The sequence below is a fragment of the Coturnix japonica genome, chromosome 38, assembly GCF_054131305.1.
Source record: "Coturnix japonica strain WE chromosome 38, WE-NBRP24, whole genome shotgun sequence".
In the NCBI taxonomy this organism is placed as follows: Eukaryota; Metazoa; Chordata; class Aves; order Galliformes; family Phasianidae; genus Coturnix; species Coturnix japonica.
In genome coordinates, this window is record NC_140700.1 from 4,553,157 (window position 1) to 4,576,717 (window position 23,561).

The following is a 23,561-nucleotide window of genomic DNA, read 5'->3' on the forward strand; positions in this document are numbered from 1 at the left end:
CTAATTGGCTTTGAAGTTAGTCGTCTTTGCGGGAGCTCCGCAAGAAAGGCGCTGAGGTGGAACTGCGAGAGGCACGAGCTTTATTGAACCACACAAGGGCAGCTCCTCCAACCCCAGCATCATCCCCCTGCGACACAGAGATGCACACGGGTACAAATGTCACGGGATAACTTTCACTCCCCACTAAGTGCACCCAGTTTATTTACGTCTCGCTTTGTGCTTTGCAGGGTGCAACGCTGCAGAGGTGCAGGAAACTCATCATCCCCCAGGTGAGAGGTATAGCAGATGCAGGATACTGCAGAGAAAACAACTGCAGCTACAGCCCTGCCCAGAACCAGCTCCGAGTCTGGGGAAAAACCAGCCCACCCTATTTCCCAGCCACAACCAAGCTGCTTTTATTGCAGGCTTCCAACCCCCAGCTAAGCAGATTCATGCAGCATTTTAAGCTGTTAAGCTTGGCTGAACGGGGCTGCTCTGTAACTGCTGCTCGGCAGTTGCCAAATTAGAACCGCTCAGAAATAACAGACCTATATTCATACCGACTGCCACCTCACACCAAGAAGGAATTCAGACACTTTCCAGCTCAGCTCTCCAGTTAATAATAAATAATTGGCTCTAGAAATACAGCAGTGATCCAAGGCATGAAGAGAGGTGGTGGGCAGAGCCCATGGCACAGCCAGGGGCTGGCAAACACCATGAGAGTGCAACAGCTCATTTCCTCCCAGGTGCTCTGTGACTGAGCCCTGTCACGTCCACTGAAACCTGAGACCAAGGTAGTGTGCCCAGCCGGGGACAGGGCCCAGGAGCCAAAGAGGGCAAGCACAGGACTGGGGTATCCTTAGGGCTCACAGCACCTGCAGCTGGGATGGACACTATCCCACTGCCAGCAGGACCCCAATCCACACCCATCCCAAGGCAGAAGCTTCAGCATCCATGGTGTAAATGTCACAGGGAAGGAAAAGGAGGTGATTGCAGGAGAAAGCACAGACTTCACCGGGTACAGGCACTCAGAGCCCAGTCATAGGGCTGTAACCAGCACACCTGGACCAGGGCGAGGTGCTGAGCATGCACGGAGAAGCCAGAGAGCACTGAGGCTTTTCACAGCAACCAAGAAAACCAGCCCTTGAGCCCAGTCTCTGCTCTGTCCTTCCATCTCTACACAGGGCAGGGATGCAGTAGGTGAGGGGGGTGCTTTGGGCAGGAGGCTCCAAGATCCTCATTCTTCTTGTGGTCAGCTCAGGAATTGAGTGCTGGAGTGAGCGGTGCCTTGTGCAGTGCCAGCATCCTGCTCACGGCCATCCAGGCAGTGTGGCCCCTCTGCCCAGTGCTGACAGATTATCACATGTAGTTGCCAGGGCCACCCAATGGGATCACAAACACAGAGATGTCATCGCCAGAGCCCAGCTTGTCGTTGGGCAGCCGCCAGCCTCGCTCCTTCAGGATGCCCCTGGAGCGCAGCACCAGCTCCTGGGCCACCATGGTGTACCTGGGCAGAGAACAGTGGTCAGCCCCAGCCCAGCAGGCATCATGCTGCACCCCACTGCTGTCCCCAGGGTGAAGGAGAAGCTGAAGGAGCCAAAGGGGCAGGGAAGTGGGTCTGGGAAAGCTCAGATACATGCATACAGAGGAGCACTATGTACAGAGGGATATGTGGCCACAACACTGCTCCAAGCAAGATGCTATGGTGCAGGACATACCTGTCTGTCTCCCCCTCACCTGCATGGGTCATTGGGCTCATAGCTTGTCAGAACCTCCATCACCACGCTGGCCACTTCTTTGTCATTGGTGACATCCCAGAGCCCATCAGTACCCAGGACCAGGACATCATCAGGGCAGTGTTCATACTGTGTGAGGTCATACACCCTGACCTGGGAAACATTGGGACAGGACATGAGGGTGATAGTGGGCTCATGGACATCCCAACACCACCAGGTGCTTTGAGCACTCTCTGAGATCACCCCAATCAGCTCCAGCCATCACAAGAGCCTTTGGGCTCACCTCTGGAAAGCAGGACAGGAAAGGCTTAATGTGGATGTTGGAGCTGAACACCTTGAGGTCGTGGTCTCCCAGGCCCCGTGTCACCCCAATAGTGGCCATCACCCGAGCCTGGAGAAAGGCAAAATCAAAAGCAAGCTTTAAGCTACCTCACCTCTGGGAGAAGAGATGATACACATGGCATTGGCACCCTGACAGCACTGGGAAAAATGGGCTGGGACCCCCATTTCAGCAAGGGCAGACAGGGAATGACCCCTGCACAGTGCCAGGCCCCCACCTCCCAGGGCAGCAGGGACCCCTCCCCTCACATCCCAGCATTGTACCTTTTTGCCTTCCCCATAGATTAGTGGAAACTTCAGGTCATCCTCTTCGATCTTTTTGTAAGCCCTGTATGAAATAAGCAGAAGCAACCTGTTGGCCAGTGCCCTGGGATGAGGCCCCTTTGGTACATGGGGAAGGGGCTGGAGCTGTGGCAGACCCAGACAGCACAGTACCAGCCGTTCATGCTCTGGTCTCTGTACAGCATCTTCTTCCCCAGCTCCTTGGGCTGAATCCTGCGGGGGAACTCAAGGTGTGTGAACTCCTTTCCCAGCAGCTCAGGTCTCAGGAACGCCTGCAGGAAGGGGCAGAGAGCTCAGCTGCAGCAATGGGAGAGCAGGGTCCTGCCCAGCACCACCCTTTGACTTATGGCAGTGTTGGTGCTCAGGCACAGAGAGCCCTGGCCACAGCCCAGCTACTGTGCAGTGTAGCAAGCACACGCCTGGCCCTCTGCCCATGAGTGCATCACAGCTGGGGAGGATCTTGCTTACAGCAACTTCTTCCCCTCAGTCATTCAAACACAGACATGAGAAAAAGTAGCACGGTGCTCTCTCAGATATGCTGCAAGGCAGGAAATCCCATCCAGCAAGACCTCCTCTAACATAAACACCTCCTCCTCTGCGCTGCAGTCAGAGAGGTCTTTATAACCTTCACAAGTCTCATAGCACAGAACAGAGAGGTCTGCCCAGGACATGTGGGACGGGGAGCTCTCAGAAAGAAAGCCAGCAATCTGCCAGCACCCTGCAGCTCCCCCTGGGAGCACTGAGTGAGAAACCAGCACTAAGCACAGGGACCCCTGAACACACGATGGGACACTGAAGGTGAAGGGCACAGAAGTGCTCCCCAGCACTGCCTGGTGCTCTGTGCAAGAGCAGCAAGAGGGGCAGCCTCAGGCAGGGCTCAGGAGGTGGGTGAGCAGGAGTCAGGTTAGAAGAAAGGTCTTCCTTACTAAGAACTGCAGCCTCTGCCTCTCTGTCTCTGGAGTAAACTCCCTGGACATTGGAATGATTTCCCCATTACGGATGATAATGGCCCTGCAATGAGACATGGAAGGATGAGGTTAGAGAAGAGGAGAGGTCCTCTCCCCACTGCCCACCAGCCGAGCCCTGCAGCCCAGCACCCAGGGCAGGGGAGGGAAGACGGGGAAATGGAAGAGAAGCATGGGGCAAATGGAAGGCAAACTATGGTTGGAAGAGAAGCAGCACAAAGGTTATTAAGCCTCCACCTCGTGCAGCGCAGGCAGAAGTTGCCAGCAGCAGGACATGGGTGCAAGTGCCCAGCACTGGGGTTGAGCTCCCTGCAGGAGGGCTGAGGTTTGGATGGCTTAAAAAATGGCTGCTTATGAGATGTTCCTGGAGGTCCCAGGGAGCTGGGGATCTGTTGACACTTCTGGCCCACCTGTCCTTCTTGCTGTCCTGCCGAGGGCTAAAGATCCCCTGCAGGGCCCAGGTGAGCCCAGCTCTGCTGGGGTTTGGTGCAATCCCTGGGAAGGCAGGGATCAAGTGCCAGAGGTGGGGAAGGAATTCTGCAGCTCCCTCAGTGCTGCAGGCACACACAGACAGCACAGTGTGGAAACTGAGGTGCACCTCAGTCTGGCTGGGGCCATACGTACCTGCTGTCACCAGCGTTGGCCACGTAGAACTTGCCCATGAGGTAGACAATAGCCAGGGCACAGCAGCCCCCAGAGATGTGCTGGGATGCCCGTTCCTGCTCGATCTGCTCGTCCTGGAGAGATGGAGAGCTGTGGGCAGAATGGGAAGCAGCCCTTGCCAGCAAGCAGAGCTCCAAGGAGTCTGAAATAGCTCTGAGCTGCCCCGTCAGCACCCTGGCTGCCAGCTGAGGCTGGGCACATCGCCCTGCTCACCCCAAGGTCTTGTGTGCAGCCCAGGACACAGCCTCCCCAGCACTGCGGAGGAGGCAGCAGCTGGAACAAAGCCCAGTGGAACCGTCTTCACACACAGAGCCCAAAGCCTGTGTGTTTTGTGCCCCCAAAATGAGGCAGAGCAATAGGGCAGGAGCTGCCCTGCAGACCAGGGAGGAGACAGGAGCAAAGCAAATGCTGCCAGTCAGCAGCTGCAGCTCACCATGTGTTTGAAGGCATTCTCAATGGCACCGATCACCAGGCTCTCATGGGAAACTGCCTTCTCCAGGTGAAAGCGTGGCAGAGCATCACTAGGGACATCCCCGTTGTCCTCTGCCTGGCTCAGCTCGGAGTCGTGCTGCAGGCAGATGGGAGGTGGGGAGGGGTCCTGTAGGATGTCCACCAGGTCCCGCAGCTGCTCACAGATATGTAGGTGCAGCCTCTTGGATGCCATGACAGCAGCACCACTGCCTGCATGTCCATCAAACAGGGCCCAGTAGTGGAAATAAAACCCCTTCCTGCCCTGTGGGGAGAGATGGGGGGCTCAGTGATGCCTGCAAGGGAGCAGTTGGGCAGGAGCAGAGGGTTATAGCTGTTAGAGGAGCAGCCTCCCACTATGCCCTCACCCTGTTGGGCTCCCCATTGCCATCCCTGCAGGGCAGGCGGCCCCTGGGGCTGGGCCTCCTCTCCACAAACACCACCTCACAGCACGCCTGGTCCTCGTTGTGCTGGCTCTTCCCTGCATTTATCACCCTGCCAGGAGGGAACAAAGCATTAGGGTTCTCCTTTTTGCACTCGAAATGCCAGGGCTCACCCAGAGACACTGCAGAACACCAGCCCAGCTCACAAGCAGCAGAGGTGACCCCAGCAGCACCAAATTCCTCCATCCCCACCACTGCTCCAAACCCATTCCAGCTTCATGGCACCCAGCCTGGGCACACAGACACTACACAGGGTGCACAGCCTCCATCCCAAACTGGCACCTTGCAGAGGAAGGAGGCAGCTGACAGGAGGGGGATTCAAAATGGAACCAGAAGAACTTTTGCAGAAAGATTCACACGAACTTTTTGCAGCTCGTGCTGACGAAGCAGGTGCCAGGTCTGGATTGCAAAAGCTGCTCATGAGGGGAAGCTGTAAATGTGCACATCTGAGTGAGCTGTTTGGGCATGGACTTTCCAAGTGGTTTGCAGAAAGAAGTCCCGGGACACAGAGGAGAAGTCCCACTGCTGAGCACGGGGTAGTTTTCCTTCCCCTCAGCATCTGCAGGGTTTCTGCTCCTGCAAGAACAAGTGCAGGGCCCCCCTACCCCAGCACCTCCTCAGGAGGTTCCAGGGGAGCTCAGCTCGTGCAAAGCTGCAGGAGCAGCGCATGGAGCAGCAGAGGTGGCCTTCAGCTCCTGACCTTCCCCATCTGCATTCAGCTACGGGTGGAACTCAAAACCAGCAAAAGAAGAAGAAGAGTGAGCTCCCAAAGGGGAAATCAGGGTCAGGTCCTGTTCCAAACGCAGCTTCAATTCCCTTCTCCCATGTCCTGCAAGAATGGGAGCGGTTCCTTCACCCCTCAGTATCAGTTCCCTGTGTAGCACCGGGCACCAGGCAGATAAGTGCAGAAAATGGAAGTGCTTCAAGCGCAGAGGGGATGGGGGATGGCAGAGCTGAGCCATCGGCTGCCAGCCGGCAGGCAGCCCTCTGGTGTAGGAACGCACAGCTCAGCACCGCCTCGACCCACTTTCGTTTCTCATGGGCCGCTTCTCCCGGCTCGGTGAGGCCGCAGGGGTCGGGCAGAGCCGGGAGCCCCCGCAACGCGCCCCGCTCCGCACCGCAGCGCTGCATCGAAGCCACCGAGCGGTGACAGCCGCCTTCGGGAGCGGCAGAACGGAGCCGCCTGCCCCGAACGCCCACCCCGCAGCCCCCCGACGGGCACGGCGCTGCCCCCCGCCCGGCCCGGCCCCGCTCACTCGGCGTAGCCCGTGCTCCAGGGCAGACGGCGGCGGCCGTCGCGGGGGCTTTGCACCGCCCGCCCCGTGTGATCGTCGGCTCGGCGCAGTTCCTCGGGCGTCAGCTGCAGGAAGGCCGGCCGGCAGAACGCAGCCACCCGCGGCCCCTCCTCGCCCCCGGCCCCGCTGCCGCCGCCACCGCCGTGCCGGGGTTCGGCCGGGGGCTGCGTGCCCGGCCCGGGGCCCAGCCCCGCTACCAGGTGCGAGACCGCCGAGCGCACCCGCAGCAGCATGCCGGGCCGAACCGGGCCGAGCCGAGCCGAGACCCGCCCCCGGCCCCGCCCCAGGGCCGCCCCCCCCGGGTGAGACGCGCACCGGGACAGAAAGCGGCGGCGATCCTCGGGAGCGAGATGGTTCCGCTCCTGTGATGCAGCTGTGAGCCTCAGCTCTCCCGGCTGTGAAGGATGGCAGCCGAGGTCCTGGCAGCGGTCACCTGAAGCTCAGCCGGCCCCTGTGGGATCCCTCCTCCCCGGCTGCGGGATGGTCCCCAGCTCCCGCAGATCCTCCTGCTCCGACCCAGCATCTGCCGCCCGTGGCGGTGCTTCGTCACGCTGAGCGGTGAGACCCAGCCCCCCGCGGTCACGCCGAGCTATTAATAAGCAGCCGTGCTGCAGAGGAACGAGCAGAGCTGACGGGGCTGAGAGCAGAACCTCCTCCTTCCTCCGGAGCTGCGGTAGCGCTGCTCGGGATGCAGATTCAGCCGCCCCAGGGTGATGCCCGCAGGGCCTGATCTCAGCACCTCCTGCCTCGGGCTTCCCATGGCAACAAACATTCTGCAAAATAATACGATATTTGTCTGTGTGAAGTAGAACTGGGTCTACTTTACTGGGTCCACTCCCCAGGGAGCTGCTTTCATCCTTCCCACACAAATCTGTGCATCAGGTCCGTGCAGAAACATAACCCTCACTGCTCGCCCCGCACAGCTGAGTGCTTCCATCGCGTCCTTGGCTGAACCTTGTCCCCTAAGCAAACTATTGAGCCCATCCTATGGATATTGTATTACTCCCTTTTTCTCCCGAGCTGCAAACCGCTCAGCAGCGCCTCTCGGTGAGCTCTGAACGCACGTACCCTTTCCCAACCTGCATGTCCTGTCCCATCTCCATCCTCACCAACTGTCCCAGCTGCCCTCCCTTCCCTCCTCCTGCCCTCTGCCCGCCTCTGCCCGGCTCCCATTCCCTCGTTCCCTGCTCAGAGTTCCCCTCTATCTTCTCTGAGAAGCGCAGTGGGCACCAGGGGGCGGCACAGACTGCGCACGGTGGTGGGGAACACGGCCCCTCTCCTCCCCCCGACCCCTCCCCACCAGCGCAGTTTCCTCCTGGGCTCCTCAGGGGCATCCCGCACTGCCCAGCACGGCTGAGTCACCAGGATAAGTTCCTTGGAAAGAAGGAAACTGCAGCATCGGGATTGACTTCAGTGCAAGTCTGACCTCGTTTCGTGCTCCTCGTGTTTCCGTTCTGCTGCTCTCCAAGCAGAAAGAATGGCCTGCCCTAAAAACACGCTGCAAGAACGTTCCCCAAAACAATGCAGTGCTAATAGCTGTTTTCCAAGAAAGAGAGCGACATTTCCTCCCATTCATCCTCCCTGTAAGCTCAATGCAAGCTTCCTCCCTGCCTTCTGTCCCTGTGCTCCTTTACTGGCACTGGCCCATGGGTGAGTGACACAGGGAGGCCCAGCAGCATCCCCCGAGTCTGCTTTGAACATCACCTACTCCATCCTTGTGTTTCCTTCCCACCCTTCAGGTCCCAGCCCTGCCTGAGCGCTGCACTGGGTGCTCACCCTGCTTTGGGTGTCCCTTTGGTAGAGCTGTCTGTGTGATCCCTGCCACAACCCCAGTTCCCTTCTCCCTCTTCTTGAGGCCTCTCCAACCCCCAGCTCTAATGAGCTCCTTTCAGCACAACAAAATTGCTGCTTCTCCCCCCAAGGGGGTGATTGCTTAGGGCACAGTGGGGAGATTGCCATGAGCTGTAATGCATCTTCTGGTAAGAAAATGGGAAAGAACATGTTGGTGGCATTTAAGCCAGTATGTAAGCAAATTAAACATCTAGATCATAAAAGTATTGAAGGATGTTTTAAAAGAAGCCCTTTGCAGAGGTGCATTAGTTGGCTGCGCAGCTTTACTGTGTAATGAGCAATATATTAATTTATAATTAGTGTAATACGGTGAAGCTCCACAAATAGCTCCGTGAGCTCCGGATAATCCATCACCAGAAGAAGCAGCTCTTAATGGTTTCCAAGGTTTGCCTGTCCCCCGTAATTGGGAAGTTCAGAATTTACTGTTATTTCTTTTAAGGGGTGATTTGATTGCAAAGTGCTGCACCCAGAGCTCAGCTGTGACTGCAGCTCAGTGCAGGTGGTGCTCAGCAGACCAAAGGGCTTCATGCAGTGTGCAGTGCTGTGGACCATCCCCATCACCTCTGCTGCAGGTGGATGGAGGTTTGCTGCTGGGATTTGCTGCTACCAACCCACCTTTCCCTTCAGAGAACCTGATGGATCTTCCCCATACGAACACAGCCCTCCAGCCAAAGGGGAAATGATTCTTTTCCTTGTAACATCTGGGAGGTTTTCTTGTGCAGCTCCTTTCCTTGCCAGCTTTTACGGGCACTCAGCTTTGTTCCCCCCCTTCTCTTCCTCTATAGTAATATAAGGGACTCCTGGAAGAGTCAGATCCAGGAATGAGGACAATGCAGGGAGTCTACTGAGTATACCGAGGAGTGGAGAGAAGGGAAATTACTGCTCTCTTCACCGGAATTCCAATGAAATCAGCTTTGCTGAAGTGTTAATTCTCCCCCTGCATTGAAATGCTGTGATCTGGAAAGCAGCGAGTTTGTATTTCTATGCCATTACATCAATAAAGAGCTTGATTTTTGTAGGCTTCCTTATTGAATAATCCGGCCTAATTTAATTGGAGTTTGGCTGACGTGAAAGGTGGTTTTGATTGTGTTTGTGCTTGATAATTTCCATTAAAATTTGGTGATCTGGAAAGTAATCTGTTTGTGTTTACTGGGTTTGTGGACTCTGACAAATTGCCTAATGAATACAAAGAGCAGACTTAATTTCATGTTGTATTAATTTTTTTCCATTAATTTCCCCATTACTCTCTGATCTGAAGAGTACGATGCTCGTATTTCCTTAATATCTTATTACTGGAGTTTGGGTTAATCTTGTAGAGCTTTTTTTCCCCCTTGAGCAGCCACATCTAACCAACTTAACATGGTAATATGATTTTTTCCCTTTAAAAAGAGGGGCAAGAAAGCTCAGTTTAATGAAATAGCAGAGAGAATCTATTGTTATGAAGGGTGTTAGGCCAGGGGTCGTCCCCTGGTTTCAAGGTTCCTCTCTGCCCATGGAGGAGGCCCAGATCCCCGCTGCTCCAGGAGCTGATGGGATGCAGTGGGGCCGGGCAGTGCCTCTGTGTTGGGCTGTCACTGATCTGAATTGGAGATGCTATAAATCAAAGCGAGATTATAGAAGGATGCTCCTAGGCTCGTGCTGTGGGTCCGTGCAGACGAAGGGAACGCTCCCCGGTGAGGATACTGTCCTGCAGCCTTTCATAGCAAAAAAAGCTGGTGGTAATGGACCAGGCGCGGTGCTGCGGAGGCTCTGAGGGGCTGTGATTTGATTCCAAGCGGCTGCACAGCGCTCTGTAGGGCAATGCCGAGGCAATGACCCAGGATTTGGGAGGGGGACATGTCGGGGAGGTCAATCCGCTCTCTGACTGACCACTCCTATAACAGCCCTGGTGATGAGCACTGGGGATAACTGGGGCAGGTCCGCCCCATTCCCGCAGAGCCGCTCGGGGCCATCGGGTCGCGGAGCCGGGGCTGAGCCCGGGGGGCGGCCGGGATCGCTCCGCCGGTACCGGGGAGGCGGCGGCAGGCGGCGCTGCGCCCCTTCGCGCCGGCGCGGGCACCGGGGCCGCCCGGCTCCGAGCCCCACCGCCCCCGCCGCCGCCCAGCCCCGCCGAGCGGAGCGGACCGAGCCCAGCGCTGCCGGCGCCACCGCCCGGCGATGCCAACCGGCCCACGGGCCGCGGAGCAGGCGTTGAACCTGCGGAGAGAACGGACGGCGGCCATGGACAGCGGCGGCCCCGGCCCGCACGGACGGCACCGGCAGGTACCTGCAGGCTGGCCCGGCCGGCTGCGAAGTTGGGGCGGGACGGGAACGGACCTCGGGACGGAGCCCAGCGCGGCGGAGCTGCGGGGCCGTCGGGGCCGGGGCCGTCGCGGGGGCTGGAGCCGCTGTGCCCGGCTTGTCCGAGCGGGGCGCGCTGCGGGGGAGCGAGAAGCGCTTGTTTTGCGGTACACAGCGGTTCTCGGTCCGCGGTGTGCCGGGTCAGTGCCGGCAACCCACAAGGAGCCCGGTGCTCAGCGGGCAGGGTGATGCGCTGCCATCCGCTAGAGCCAAGTGGCTCCGAAGGCAGCGGCCGTGCCTTCCCATCCGTGCGGTGCGGGGCTTGCGGCCGCCGGGGCTGGAAGAGCCCGTGGGCACGCGGGATGCCGGAGCTCTGCGAGATGCCGCCTTCACTAAGGGACCCACGCTCCTACAAAGAGCCCACGAGGGGGAAGGTGGCACCTCCTGGGGACCTCGAGCTGCCTCCGAGCTGTTGCCGAGGCTCCCGTGGCTGCTGATGATCGTGTTTGGATCTCGCACCCGTGGTGTGTGGCCGTGCTCCTGGCACATGGGGAGGGTGAGGTCAATGCTGACCTTCAGGACAGCAGGAGAAGGAAGGTGGGATTCACCGGGTGAGGGGACGGCAATCAGGGCCGTGCCTGAGCTGCATTCAAGTTAAAAACTCTCCTGCTCAACTGAGCCGGGAAGAAAATGCTGCAAACACGGGAGGAGTGAGGAAGGAGCTGAAAATCTACCAGCACAGAGGAAAGAGCTCATTTATGGGAAGCAGCACTCTGTATTCGTGTGTGCCCCCTGCCAGCTTGCCGAGCTCATGCCTCGTGCTGCCCTCCGTGCTGGGGCTGCGGGACGTTGTGAGCTGTAGTGCTGCAAGTGCACTCAGAGCTGGAGCTAAACTGAAGCATATGAGTGGGCTCAGCTCAGCCTGGAGCTCTGCAATTTAGCTCCGGAGAGCAGCAGTGCAGCTGAGGGACCACATGCAGGGTGGGAGTTGCTGCACAGAGCTCCTGATGGTGTCCATCCAGGTGTGCACAGCAGCTCCCTGTGTGCATCCCCAGCTCTGCAGCTGCAGCCTCGTAGCTATGACTCCCCACCCTCGCCTTTAATTAAGCATCATCAGTGCTGTTCAGGGAGCTGGAGTGTAGCCAGCTGCTGGCCAGCATTAACCCAAAATTGTGGGTATGAAGAGTGCTGCCGTTGTGCTCTGTGCTGAGATGCCTGACTTGGTGCTTCAGGGAAGCTTTAAAATCAAATCGTCCCTCCAATAGGCAGTGTAACATCTGCAGTGATCACAGGTTTCTGTGCCTGCTGGGCTCTTCTGGGGTCTCCTCCCCATATTGAGGCTGGGCACGGGGCTGCCCACCACTACAGAGCCCTGGGGAAGCAGGGCACACTCTTCTTACATCCAGCAAAAACGGCAGAGTTCCAGGCTGTGCTGAAATAGCAGGAGTGCTAAAATAGCTTTCAAACAAATGGCACATCTCTTGGGCCAGGTGTGCACAAAGGTTGGTGGAGCTGTACTGAAGCATTCATTAGCACAGACAGCCAGTTCACATCCAGCCTCCCCTGTCTCTTTGTTTCTTTTTCTGGGTAGAATTTTGCTGGCTATAATTATTTCAGCTCATGAGGACCTTTGCAAGGAGCACTCCCAACTTCCAGAGCTCCGCACGTCATTTGGCACGACAGAACCCCTCATTAGCACTGTGAGCACCGGGCTGTGCTCCAGCACCGGAGCATCCCTGGCTTCAGGGCCACCCCTGCAAGTGCAGGAGGAGCCTCCAGGTTCACAGCTGGGACTTCTCATCCTCTGCATCAGTGCTGAGGTCCCCAAAGCTGCATGTGAGGGGCTGCTGCAAAGTCCACCTGCTCCTTGCCCTGCACAGCTCCGTGCTGGGGTTAACAAATGTGCTGAAAAATGAGAATCGTTGTGCAAAGGGCAGCAGTGTGATGTGCAGGAGAGCCGTGCTCACCTCTGGCACCGTGGCTGTGCCTTAGAGCTGCCTGCAGAGAGGGTTGGGTGTCTTGCACTTCCTGCAGGTGGGAGGAAAGCAGCTAACAGAACTTGAACAGAAAATAGAACCAAATTCCAAACAGAAGGGAACAGAAAACAGCGATATTTTCAATCAAAATGAAGTGCTTTGATGTGCCGCCACATCACTCTTCGTTTCAAGATGACATTCCAGGCTGAAAAACTTTGTCAGACTGAACATCTGCAGTTGGTGCCTCACGGTGTTGGAGGCTGGAAACTGTCAAAATAGCAATTTCTGCAGAGCTGTGTTGTTCCATCCTAAGGGGACTTTGTGCGTGAGCATCGTGCACGTCTCCCAGCCTGCACAGTCCTCTTGCAGAGCAGTTCAAGGCACCGGGCTGGGCTGTGGGCATGAGATCTGCAGGGATAGATCCAGCAATGGGACCGCATCACCTGCACATCCACATCACCCCACTGCATGCATTGCTGTCCTGCTGTAGCAACAAGGAGTGTTTTGGTGCCTCTGAATTATTTTCTAGCTTAAAACACTTTTGTGTCGAGATCACTTTCCTCTGGGACAATATCAACATTTTGGGTGACATTTTCTGTTGGGTTTTTTCCCCTCCCAGCTTGGAAAATCAGAATGGAAAGTATCCCTTTCCATCCCTTTCCATCACTTTACATCAGCGTTTTGAAATGCGATGCTTTCCATTTCGAAATGTCAGTTTAAAACAGCCCGATTCATTGTGGAATGTTTCAGAACAAGTAGTGCCCTTTACCACCTCACATCACTTTGTTTTCATATGAAATGTCAGTGTTTTCTGTACTGGAACATCGTGAGATCAGTGCCTTTCACTGCCCCAGCCTGGCCCAGAGCAGGATCCTCTTTTAAAGGGCTGTTGGACATTGGAGCTCTCTCCTCCCACTGGGCAGCACTGTGGGGTGCAGGTGAGAGCCCTGGTGTTCTTCCTGCTCATCTCTCCATCAGTAACATATGGGCTGGTACTGAAGCGCTGTGGGGATGCACTCACTGGCCCCAGACCCCATTCGATCCCAATGGGCATTGGGATGGCCCCCGAGGAGGCGATGGGAGCACATAACTGCACATGGAAACACCTGGATTTCTTCTGGTTTGCTCTGCCAGCAGCATGCCCATGGGGCTGTCTGTGTCTCCCCTTTCAGATGCTCTGATGTCAGCTGTCTGTGAAGCTCCCAACACCGGTGGTCGGCAGATGCACGGCTGTTAGCGGGAAGCCCCGGTAAGAGGTAAACGGTGCTTCTCTTTGCTGCTGTGCTTTCTGACTGTCCTCCTGCAGATGAAGCCCAAGGGAGGCGGGTGTATCCCCACTGTGCCCCCTCTACCCTGGGGGGAAGGCTTGACCCTATGGCTGTATGCTTGGGGCACCCCCAGCCCCTCCCCATCTGTTCTTCTCTTCTTGTTCTTGGCAGAATGAGCGAAAGGGACGTACAAAGTTTGAGCAGACGGGTTTTAGTGCTCACTCTCTGCCTTACCACATTATGGGGAAGACTGACGCTGGCCTCCACCCACCACAGAAGCCATTCAGGTAGGGAAGAGATGCGTTGCCCTCCTGTGCCAATGGGGGTTCATGGCACGGTGTGAGCTGGATGCACTCTGTGCCTCGGGGCTGTCTCTGGGGGAGCAGGCAGCCAAGGGTTAATCTGAAAATACCGTGCAACAGCCTGACCCCACACCTAACCCCGTCCTATTTCTGTCGTTTTCCCCTGATGGTTAAAGCACTTCTAATCCTATAATCCCCATCCTCATTGCTTAAAACTGAAGCGTATCTTCTTGAGGGGCTCTATCAGCCAGCTAGTCAGGGCTACCCGCTTCCCCTTCCAACCTGGAGGGTGCAGGGGAAGGCACTGCTGGGATCTGGGCTGGCTCCAAGCAAAGCCATTACCAAAAGCACTGCCCTGAGGCATGGCCAGACCCCAAGAACACAGCTGGGACTCAGTGAGTTGTGGAAGGTGCCCCATGTGTGTGTGTGGGGCTGGGAGTTATGCACAACCCTGCTCTGTGTCTCTGTGTTGTCGAGTTTTCTTGCAGCACATCCTTGATGGTTGCTGCAGGAGTTTTGCTGCTTGCACTGTTTCTTGCTTCCCCTGTTTTGTGGTGGTTGGTAGCATTCATTTTCCACTTGTCTGCCCTGTGCTTTTGCTTCGTTTAGGGCATCTTTTAGTAAAGGTTATGCTGGGAATGCCCTTTTCTAAGGTTGCGTTCTCAGTGCTGGTGACATTTTCCCCTGGAAAGCCCGCGGTTACGCTGCTGCACACCGAGCTGAGCGGGAGGTGTGGGCTGGGATTGCTGCACCTCTGCTGCTGGCAGATGGCATTCACAGAGGGACAGACACATGCAGTGCTTTTGCCCATGCACAGCGCTGCATTCAGTCACCTACCAGTGTAAAACTGCAGAGGGAAGGATGTGGTTGTGTCTATACAGCCACAGGATTTCACAGCCTACAAACTCAGGCATTTCTTGAAGGGATGGAATGTGCAGATCCTCTGTTGGCCTTCCAGGAACACAATGCATCTGGCTTTGGAGTAAAGTCTAATTGCTCACGTTCACCCCACACCTGGAGAATGCTGATGTCAAAGCAGAGCAGTGTGTCCTGGTGTGTGCAATTGGATTTAAGCATCCACATGAACAGAGCAGAGATGGAGTCATCCAGGGATGGAGACAGGGACTCCTCAGTGCAGAATGACTCACGGGCAGCCCAATCCCACATGCACCTTGCTATGTGAGCAGCAATCCCTGCAGCTCTACATGGAGTCCAAGACCTTGCAATAAGTGTGACAGCCAGAGTCCCATCCCTGCCATCACCCACAGCCATCGCTCAGCACAGGGCAGGAAGAAGACCTGGACAGCTGAGTGGGACACACTGCCAGCAGTGGGGGGTCTCCACACCAGCACATTATCAACAGTTCTCAATGCAATCCCTGGATTCTGCTTGTGAGCATCAGGTGCTGGGAGCTGGGTGAGCAGCTGTGTGTGTGCGTGCACTCGTATGTGCTACAGAGGGAACGGGGTGAGCTGAGTTCTGATATGACGAGCCAATAAAAAGCTCCAGCCGGCGCACAGTGATAACGAGCAATAAAAACAGAAGCACTTCTCTGCAAACCCCTTTTAAATAATGCATGCACCTGAGGCAGTAGTGATTTTAAGACGTGAATTATTTAAGCCATGGTAGCAGTGGGGCTGTTGCTGGGTGGGCAGTGTGGTCCCCCCACCCTCCTGCCCTGCTCGGTGCTGCAGGCTTTGGCATTGCCCAGTGGTTACGCTGCACTTCAGTGCATGGAGATCTTAGGGCTCACAGAGCAGTGCCTGCACCTCCTCATTGACAAAGCATGGCGTCTCAGGTTGTGCCATCAGCAGCCCCGTTCTGCCTCTCACTTAAAGGTCAGCCAGAGTTGGGTGGTATTCTTGTTTTATTTTGTACCCACGGGACTCAAAAGCCTCGTGCTTTCACAGCGCCTTTATGGTTCCATGAGATAAGAGTTTCTTAAAAGGGTTCTGCTGTGTGCCAGCAGCGCTGGAGCCGTCCCAGGCTTGCAGGGTTTGCTGCGCTCACCCTCTGCTGTCTCCCATAGGCTGTTGCTGCAGCTCCCCTGGGGCTCTGTGTGCCCCACAGGTGCCTTCTTACATCCAACCAAACCCTGGGACCTTCGCTTGTTCTGTGAAAACCCCATAAAAGCAAAGCCAGTCATGCTCACGTTTGTCCTGTAATGATGCTTTCCTTTTTGCTTTCACCAAAGTGTTTAATTTCTGCATAGAGAAACACTGGAGATTGTCATTAAAACTGAATTATGGTGGCGTTTAAAAGGAAGGATTAAATTGATGGCCAGAGATGCTATTACAAAATACTTCCAGGATAGGTAATTGTGTAATTATTATGGGCAGAAATGAAAGCGATGGTTCATTAAAAGAAAATGACCATGAAATAACAATAAATAACAGCAAATGATGGTACAGGCTGCCTTTCCCATGCACGGATCTGTGTGCACGTTGCAGCTCCCTTCTTCCCCTCTCTGCCCAGCAGCTTCATACAGCCCATACCCAGTGAGGCAGCTCCGTGCCAGCTCCTCTGGTGCTCATTAAACAGGACCTGCAGGGATCAGTGGTGCTCAGGTCATGGGAATCAAGTCTATCCAGCCCTGTTTGGCTCATTTGTATTGTGCCTACGTGGGCTGTTCCCCAGCGAAATGCATTGATTTGCGATGCTAACCAGCTTCTGAACCCAGATCCCAGCGGTGATAAGGCAGCACGTTAGTTTTCTTTCTGCCTTAATATTTTAATGGCATTGGGAGGGGGAGCAGCAGAGCAGCCAAGGTTCCTGCTGCTCCCTGTGATGTTTCTGTTGGCTGGGAGCACAATCCTGGCTCTCCTTCCTCCATCCCAAGGACGGGGCAATGGGATCACTGCATTGCACTGCGGTGCTGGGGGCCGGGCTGGTGCTGCTCTGGATGCAACGTCCCCTCCTGCAGCAAAGCACACCTCTCATTATCAGCTCTGGTTAGCCATTGCGCTCCTTTGTTTCTGCAAGGCTCTTGGCCAAGCTGTTCATTGTGCTCGGTGATGGATGTGAGAGCTTTCAGGGCTGGATGTCAGGGGTCTGGGGCAGGACCAGCTCCCTTACACTGTGGAGGTGCTGCCCAGTGCTGAGCTGCCTCATGTCCCCACATCACACAGCTCCTTCTCTCCTGCAGCACACGTGGAGCCCGGCACCTGCGAGGTCATCGCAGCACACAGGTGCTGCAATAAGAACAAGATAGAGGAGCGTTCCCAGACTGTGAAGTGTTCCTGCTTCCCGGGGCAGGTGGCAGGGACCACGCGAGCAGCCCCCTCCTGTGTGGATGGTGAGTATCTGTGGGGCAGGGGGATGCCCTGTGATCACTGCCCCCAACCCGGAGCTCCCCAGCATTGGTCCCTGTGTGCCTGCAGAAGAGGCAGGGACGTGACTCCAGCCACGTCATCGGTGCACTTAGGAGCACTAAGCACAGCTCAGCCTATATATATTTCATCGGTTGATGTCATGTGCCGTTACCATAGGGCCACCAGAAGCAGCTGGGAGCCTCTGCCAGTGCATTATTGATTCGCATCCTGCAGTGCTTTTGTGCCTGGTGCCAGGAAATACCCGGGTTAATTCGCAGGGAAGGCTTTCACTGACCCACACAACTTTTGTGCTGTCCTTCCCGATGATAGGGAAGCCCCCTCTAATTATCCACACTGTTAGCATGGGATATACAAGTCTCACAAAGCTCTGCATCAGCAGCATGGCCTGGAGCAGAGATACCTCCCCTGCCCTATAGGGATGGGGCTGATGCTGTGCTTTGTACTGGGGGCAGTGATAGGCAATGGGTTGCTCTGGGGGCACTGGGAGCAGAGGGCCCCCTCACTGATGGCTGCTCTCCCCCAGCCTCCATCGTGCTGCAGAAGTGGTGGTGCCAGATGGAGCCCTGCCTGGTTGGGGAGGAGTGCAAGGTGCTGCCCGACCTCTCGGGCTGGAGTTGCAGCAGTGGCAACAAAGTGAAGACCACCAAGGTATGTCAGCCCCAAGCCCCCTCTGCCCCCCACCCTGGGCCATCAGTGGCAGAGAACCACATGATTGTTATTTTCATGGCTTGCTGAACGCCCCGAAGAACAAGGTGTAATTAAAATTGTATCAAACACGTTAGTAATTACATGTATGTCACGGTTAATCAGTTGCATAATTTTGTTCATCATTGTTCATGCAGTCGAGGGTAATTATTCCTTGTGCTGGAGCTTTTCTCACCCCTCATCTCCCGCTGTAAAATTATCACATTAAAGAAGTGTTTTGGGGGTGGGGGGTTTCATTATTGCCTTAATTTTGGATCACCAAAAGGACTTTCCTGCTCAAGTGTGTGTGTGGATGTCTGGGAAGGTCTCTCTGCTCTGGGCACCCATCGCTGCCTTTGGTTTGCATTACTTGGTTTCCATCAACCCCCAGCTGCTGCTTCAGCCCTCAGCCTCCCAGTGCAGACAGACCCCAAAGTGGGAACAGCCTTTAAAGTGAGGGGGGTCACAAATAACCCTGGAACAACTGCCTTGTGGGATGCAAGGAGCAGGTTATGTTTGCATCCACTGGGTGTTCATTGTCTCCTCTCCTGCAGGTCACCCGGTAGCTCCTGCAACCTGGAGCCAGCCCTGATGACATCGCAATGGAGCCAGCACTGCTGCAAAGCCTCACAGCTCCACATCCCCTGCTGCCCCGTGATGCGCCCTGCAGCCAAGAAATGGGCTCGTTTTCCCATCCTCTGAAATAAAATGCTCGGGTTGTTGGCAGTTATGGAGACAGACAGACAGCAGGGCTTTATTCCAAGCTAAAACAGCCAAGGTCGGCGCTGTGGGAGTTGCACAGATATTGCATCCCTCTCCCTGTCCTGGATGCAGACCCAGCTCAGTGCTGCCCACAGTGATGGTACCGGGTCGGTCCGACACCTCCTTGTGCTCCAGAGATGGCAAAACATTTCCACAGAGCACACTGCTGCTTCTTCCCTTCCTCTGTAATTGCATTAATGAGGCGGCAAGTTTAATGCCTGTTCCTGATGCTCCAATCTCAGGCACCAAATTGCTGCTTGTGTTTGCATCAAACTGCTGAATAAAGAGGGGGATCCCAGTGCTGGACACGTGCAGGCTCTGCAGCCCTGGGCTGAATGTGGCATTAAGGAAGGAAGCACTGTGCCCCCCAATGTGCCCTGTCCCCTCTCTGCAGCTGGAGGGGAGGTGGGGGCTCATGGACCCAGCATGGAGCTGCTCCTGTTCTGGGGTACATAATGTTGCTGCAGACTGATGTACATAGCAGACTGTGAAATATTAAATCCAATTTAATCTCTGCGGAAGATCTCTTCATTGTGAAGCTGAGGGGCAATGCTGGTGATGGGGCTGAAGGACCCGATGCTCACAACTGCTTTTTAGTGCCATCCGACCACAGAGAGAGACATTTTTGCACCAGTTCCCCTACACATGAAATTGCTTTGCTGATCTGTTGAGCCCTTTGTGGCTTTAAGCACGCAGGATTTGGGTTTTCCATCAGTTCCTTTAATGGGAGGTGTTCTGAATGAGAGCAGGGGTTTTAATTCAGGGAAGGCTGATTTACACCTCAAAGGCGAGCGGAGGATCCCTCAGGTTGTGGTCCACATCCCATTGCCCAGCTGAGGTTTTCATATGGGATACAACCTTGGTTTGGGGGAGCAAATCTCCCCTTTGTGTGTGCTGAGCACTGATCACCCCCCACTGTGTGCCACCATGGATGCACACAGGGGCAGTGGGCTCCTCCTGGCAGCAAACCTTACCCAGCAGTGATGCTGCACCTCCTGCTCCCAGGGGTGGGGGGATCCAGGAGCTGCAATGTGGCCCCATCCCCATTGAGCATGGTCCCTTCATCAGCCACAGCCCCTGGGGGCTGTCACAGTTCAGGTGCTTCCATATCATCTCCTGGATATTGTAATTACACCTCGTTAAATTAGTCTTTTTTTGGGGGGGGGGAGGAGGGTGGAGAGAAGAAAAAAAGCCCTTTGTATTGAGGTTTGGTGGAGAATTATTAGAGAGTGAATTAAAAGACAAGGATTCCATTTTACTTCACAATAACAAAGGCCTAATGGATAAAATATCCCAAAATTACGAGCTGATTAAATTTAGAGCTGTGCTAGGTGGGGAAATGAAAGGTAAAATGAGACCCTTTGAGAAGCGACGACGTGCGGTACGAGGGGGTGTATTATCTGAGAAGTAAGATGGAAACATAATTAACCATCCGGCGTTACGCTGAGAGATGGAAAATTGAAATGGGAGACAAAATTAGGTGAAATTGCAGAGCAGACTCATTTATTTCCGCTGTATAAATCAGCATTACCTGTCAGCAGTGCTGAGCTGCTCAGGGCAATGCTGCCAGCACAGAGCATGGCTGTGTGGCACTGCAGGGTGGGCTGCCCCATTGAGCATCCCCTGCAGCCTGGATGGGGGGGAAACCCATCTCAATGGGCCCATGCATGGCTATGATCCCCTGAGTGTTGCTGCTCCCGCTCCTGCTGTCACCACTGTGATCTCTCACTGTGATGAGTGCCACAGCCTGGGTTAGGGCAGGAGGGACGTTTTTGGTTTAGTGGCTTTAGATTTCTGCTTTACAGGCTTATATTGGATTTCTTTCCCTTGTAGCAGGATAAGAGAAGTAACCCCCGCCACCTTCGCCCTGCTGCTGTTGCCCAGTTTGCTCCTTGTTGGTTTAGCAGTGAGCAAGGAAAAGGTTTGTCTCTTCCAGAAGCCAAAAGAGGAAAGTGCACCGTGCAGCTGTAGTGCCTCATTTAGGAACACAGAGCACCAGTGGGGCAGGAGCAGTGGGACGGTTGGGCCATGCATGGGGTGCTCAGCTGGGGGTCATGGCCAAAGCTGCTGCCCCATGTTTGCTCCAGGCAGCAAAGTAGAGCTGCAGGATTGCACAGCATGTGGGGATGTCCTAAGGAAGGGAATCAATTATTCATTTGGGTGTTTTTGAGCTAGAAAAGCAGAAGTTCAACCCACTGCTGCAGCCCCTCCAGCCCTTTCCTTTGCTCTCCTGTGCCCATCTCTCTGTGCCCTCCCTGGGTGCAGGCAGTGGGGATGGGGCACAGCCCGCTCTGCACACGCTATTTACCAACCAAACCAGGGATTAAAGGAGATTTTCATCTTTATAAAGTGATTTCTAACCTTGTTTTCCTGCTGGCACTGTTGGCATTGTGCAAAGCAATGAGGGAGATTGCAATTTAATTTGTGCCTTTCCCAGCTTGTCGTTAATCTCCCGACTTACTGCCGGTATTTGATTTCTGTAGCATTACTTCATGATAAAGGGATTAGCCCGGACCATAGGTCTCCTCTTTGATGCTCATCTGTTGGGGATTACTGAGAAATTCTGTAGTTAGTTAATGGGTCAAATAGGCACCGTCCCCTCCAGCTCTGAGCGCAGGAACAGGGCAATGCCTGCTCTTCCCAAGCGGGAAAACAGGGATAAATTATTTAAATAGGCAGAAGATAATTAGCGCTAATCAATCTGGATTTTGCCCAGGCTCTATAGTATTAATCTTACTAATTATTTAATATCACTAATGCAGTTTGCAGTGACTTCAACAGTGAATTCGGCGTAAAACAGGCGTAAAGTGATGGATTCTGAGTTGAAAGGCCCCTCGGGGCTGTAAATCAGACCATTTCATTAATCAAATTATCACTTTTAGGCCTTTTGAGGAGAGATTTTGTCATTACCTTGATGGTTGTTCTCAGATTGCAGGAGGGAGCGTTGCTTCAAGAACAGCTCTGATCCAGGGGGTGCTGAGCTCACACTGTGCCCCACAGTGACCCACAGCATTGGGGCTGGGCAGCCTGAGAAGTGGGAAGGTGGGAATGCATTCTAGAGTCATTACTTACTCATCTCATGGTGGTTATTGAGCACAGCCCTGGCTATGATGAATTGCTGCTCAGTGTCTGTGACGGATGTTCAGTTGGAGCAGTGCGGTACCATGGCAGGAGGGGCTGCGTGGTGCTGAGCTGTGAGTGGCAGTGGTGCTGTGTTTGCAGGAATTGATGGCACTTGCATGGGGTTGGCCTGAAATTCGTTCAGAGCAGTGAGTTGTGCACAGTGAGAAAGCACACAGCACTGCTCCACATCCCGCTGCAATGGCAGTGACAGCAGCAGTGACAGCAGGGCAGTAGATAGGGATGCTGCTGCCCCTGTGACCCAGGGAAGCTCCACACCAGGAGGTTAATGCACTGCACTCGCCACCTGCAGGGATATCATCTCTCTTATTAGCGTTTGCCATCACACAGTTTAATCAGGGTCACCCAGCGGGGCTGTAAATGACATCTTAATTAATGGCCCTGATACATGCCAGTGCCCAGCAGCCCCGCAGCGGTGCCGGCTGCACATTCCTCCCCAATTCAGCCTTAAATCAACACTGGGGCTGTGATCTGTGTGTCCAGCAGGGTGAATCAGTGCCTGCTCTCCCAAAGGAGCACACCAGGTGGACAACCCAACAGTCAGAGCTCAGCATCTGATGTGGCAACATGCCACTGTGCGCCCACATCCATCCATCTGCTGACTGATGGCTCAGCTCTGTGACTTATTCCAAAGTCAGCCATAGTTCAGAGCCAGCCCATAACTCAGCACATCACAGCTTCGTCAGTGACACCGAGCTGGGATAACTCAGGGATAACTTCAGAATTAATCGTGTTACTGATGAAGTTACTGACATGACTTATAAATTGCCCTACGGCCAATAAATCAGAGAGACACCTGAGAGATCCATCATATTTCTTTTCGGTAGGAAACTTCATATGCCCTATAAATCAGCCATCTGAACAGCTCATTGCACATCAAACCCGTGCTTGGAAAACAGCTTTTGGGGAGAAGATTTACTTATGGGTTTATCTGTCTCAAGCTGCTTAGTGGGGCTAAAGAAAACATAAGAAATGAGATGGGTGAGGGGCTGATCGGCCCCTGCTCCGGAACAGCAACAAGTACACCCTTACTGATAACAATCAATGCGTCCAGTGGAGAATTGGGTGTTATTTAATGTGTAATTCACTCAGTGCCTGACACATCTATTCAGATTTATTAAAGCAATTCTCGTACGTTGAGTCGGCACTGATTGATTCCTTGCAGTGCATTTTAGGGGGGTTTTAAAAGCGTGGTGAGTGAGACGTTTGCTGTATCTCACATCTAAACTGCTGTAAATGCAGTGTGTTCTTATCAGCACGACTCCCTCTGGAATACAGACCCGCCCTGCTTTTGTCCTGTGTAAAACACATGGATGAGTATTGGGGACATTTCTAAAGGATGGGGAGTTTTGATGAGTCTGTGGGCAATTTCCCATAAATCACACGTGGAAATGTAAAATCTAATCAACGAGTTGCATAAGCGGAGCCATATGTGCAGGAGTTTCACTCCTGCAAAACCCAGCAAATCCAATGAATACATGGGAGATGATTTGAATACATCAAGGAGACTTTTAAAGAACTTCTCCGAGAGCTCAGCCTGCACCACCAGCAGAGTGGGAGAGATGCCAGCAAATATTTACATTAGAGGTTTGATGGAAAAACAAAGGGGGGGAAGAGGCTGCAGGTTGGGGATCTGCTGCTGCTGCAGCTCTTTGCAGCCATGGAGGAGCAGCACAGGGGGGAATGCTGCTGCCAACTGCACCCAGCTGTGTGCCAGGGCATGGGCTGCCATGGGGACATGGGGGTCTGGTGCTCAACAGAATGAATATCTTCATGCTACTGCTGCTGCCCTGGG

At 54.6% G+C, this 23,561-nt stretch overlaps 2 protein-coding genes across 9 annotated transcripts; one reads left to right on the forward strand and one right to left on the reverse strand.

Moving 5' to 3' along the window:
• Positions 1-63: 63 nt before the first annotated feature.
• On the reverse strand, positions 64-6,456 carry PPM1J (protein phosphatase, Mg2+/Mn2+ dependent 1J). Of its 7 annotated transcripts, none has more exons than XM_015885244.3 (10): positions 6,132-6,445; positions 4,801-4,927; positions 4,398-4,697; positions 3,926-4,038; positions 3,263-3,347; positions 2,490-2,608; positions 2,319-2,382; positions 1,999-2,106; positions 1,717-1,868; positions 64-1,486 (listed from the first exon to the last, which is right to left on the reverse strand). In XM_015885244.3, the coding sequence occupies exons 1-10, from the start codon at positions 6,401-6,403 to the stop codon at positions 1,339-1,341; spliced, it is 1,488 nt and encodes a 495-aa protein (XP_015740730.2). In that variant the 5' UTR covers positions 6,404-6,445; the 3' UTR covers positions 64-1,338. The 7 variants fall into 7 exon arrangements, 5 of the variants coding, with proteins under 5 accessions (XP_015740730.2, XP_085383244.1, XP_085383245.1 ...); XR_014938747.1 differs by having other exon boundaries at positions 576-1,486; positions 3,926-4,054; positions 6,132-6,455; XR_014938748.1 differs by lacking the exon at positions 3,263-3,347 and having other exon boundaries at positions 6,132-6,453.
• Positions 6,457-10,221: 3,765 nt separating this feature from the next.
• On the forward strand, positions 10,222-19,142 carry TAFA3 (TAFA chemokine like family member 3). 2 transcript variants are annotated; one of them, XM_085527362.1, is made up of 6 exons: positions 10,222-10,283; positions 13,450-13,526; positions 13,717-13,832; positions 16,993-17,142; positions 17,703-17,827; positions 18,418-19,142. In XM_085527362.1, the coding sequence occupies exons 3-6, from the start codon at positions 13,718-13,720 to the stop codon at positions 18,427-18,429; spliced, it is 402 nt and encodes a 133-aa protein (XP_085383488.1). In that variant the 5' UTR covers positions 10,222-10,283; positions 13,450-13,526; position 13,717; the 3' UTR covers positions 18,430-19,142. The 2 variants fall into 2 exon arrangements, with proteins under 2 accessions (XP_085383488.1, XP_015740880.2); XM_015885394.3 differs by having other exon boundaries at positions 10,226-10,283; positions 13,450-13,533.
• The last annotated feature ends 4,419 nt before the right edge of the window (positions 19,143-23,561 follow it).

What these genes read in the sequence shown, in the direction of transcription:
- TAFA3 (XM_085527362.1), top strand. Translation starts at nt 13,718, where the DNA reads ATGAGCGAAAGGGACGTACAAAGTTTGAGCAGACGGGTTTTAGTGCTC. An exon ending in CCACCACAGAAGCCATTCAG is followed by an intron (nt 13,833 to 16,992) that starts GTAGGGAAGAGA and finishes TCTCTCCTGCAG; the next exon opens with CACACGTGGAGCCCGGCACC. An exon ending in AGCCCCCTCCTGTGTGGATG is followed by an intron (nt 17,143 to 17,702) that starts GTGAGTATCTGT and finishes GCTCTCCCCCAG; the next exon opens with CCTCCATCGTGCTGCAGAAG.
- PPM1J (XM_015885244.3), bottom strand. Translation starts at nt 6,403, where the DNA reads ATGCTGCTGCGGGTGCGCTCGGCGGTCTCGCACCTGGTAGCGGGGCTG. An exon ending in TCTATGGGGAAGGCAAAAAG is followed by an intron (nt 2,107 to 2,318) that starts GTACAATGCTGG and finishes GCCTTTCTCCAG; the next exon opens with GCTCGGGTGATGGCCACTAT. An exon ending in GAGCCCAATGACCCATGCAG is followed by an intron (nt 1,487 to 1,716) that starts GTGAGGGGGAGA and finishes TTCTCTGCCCAG; the next exon opens with GTACACCATGGTGGCCCAGG.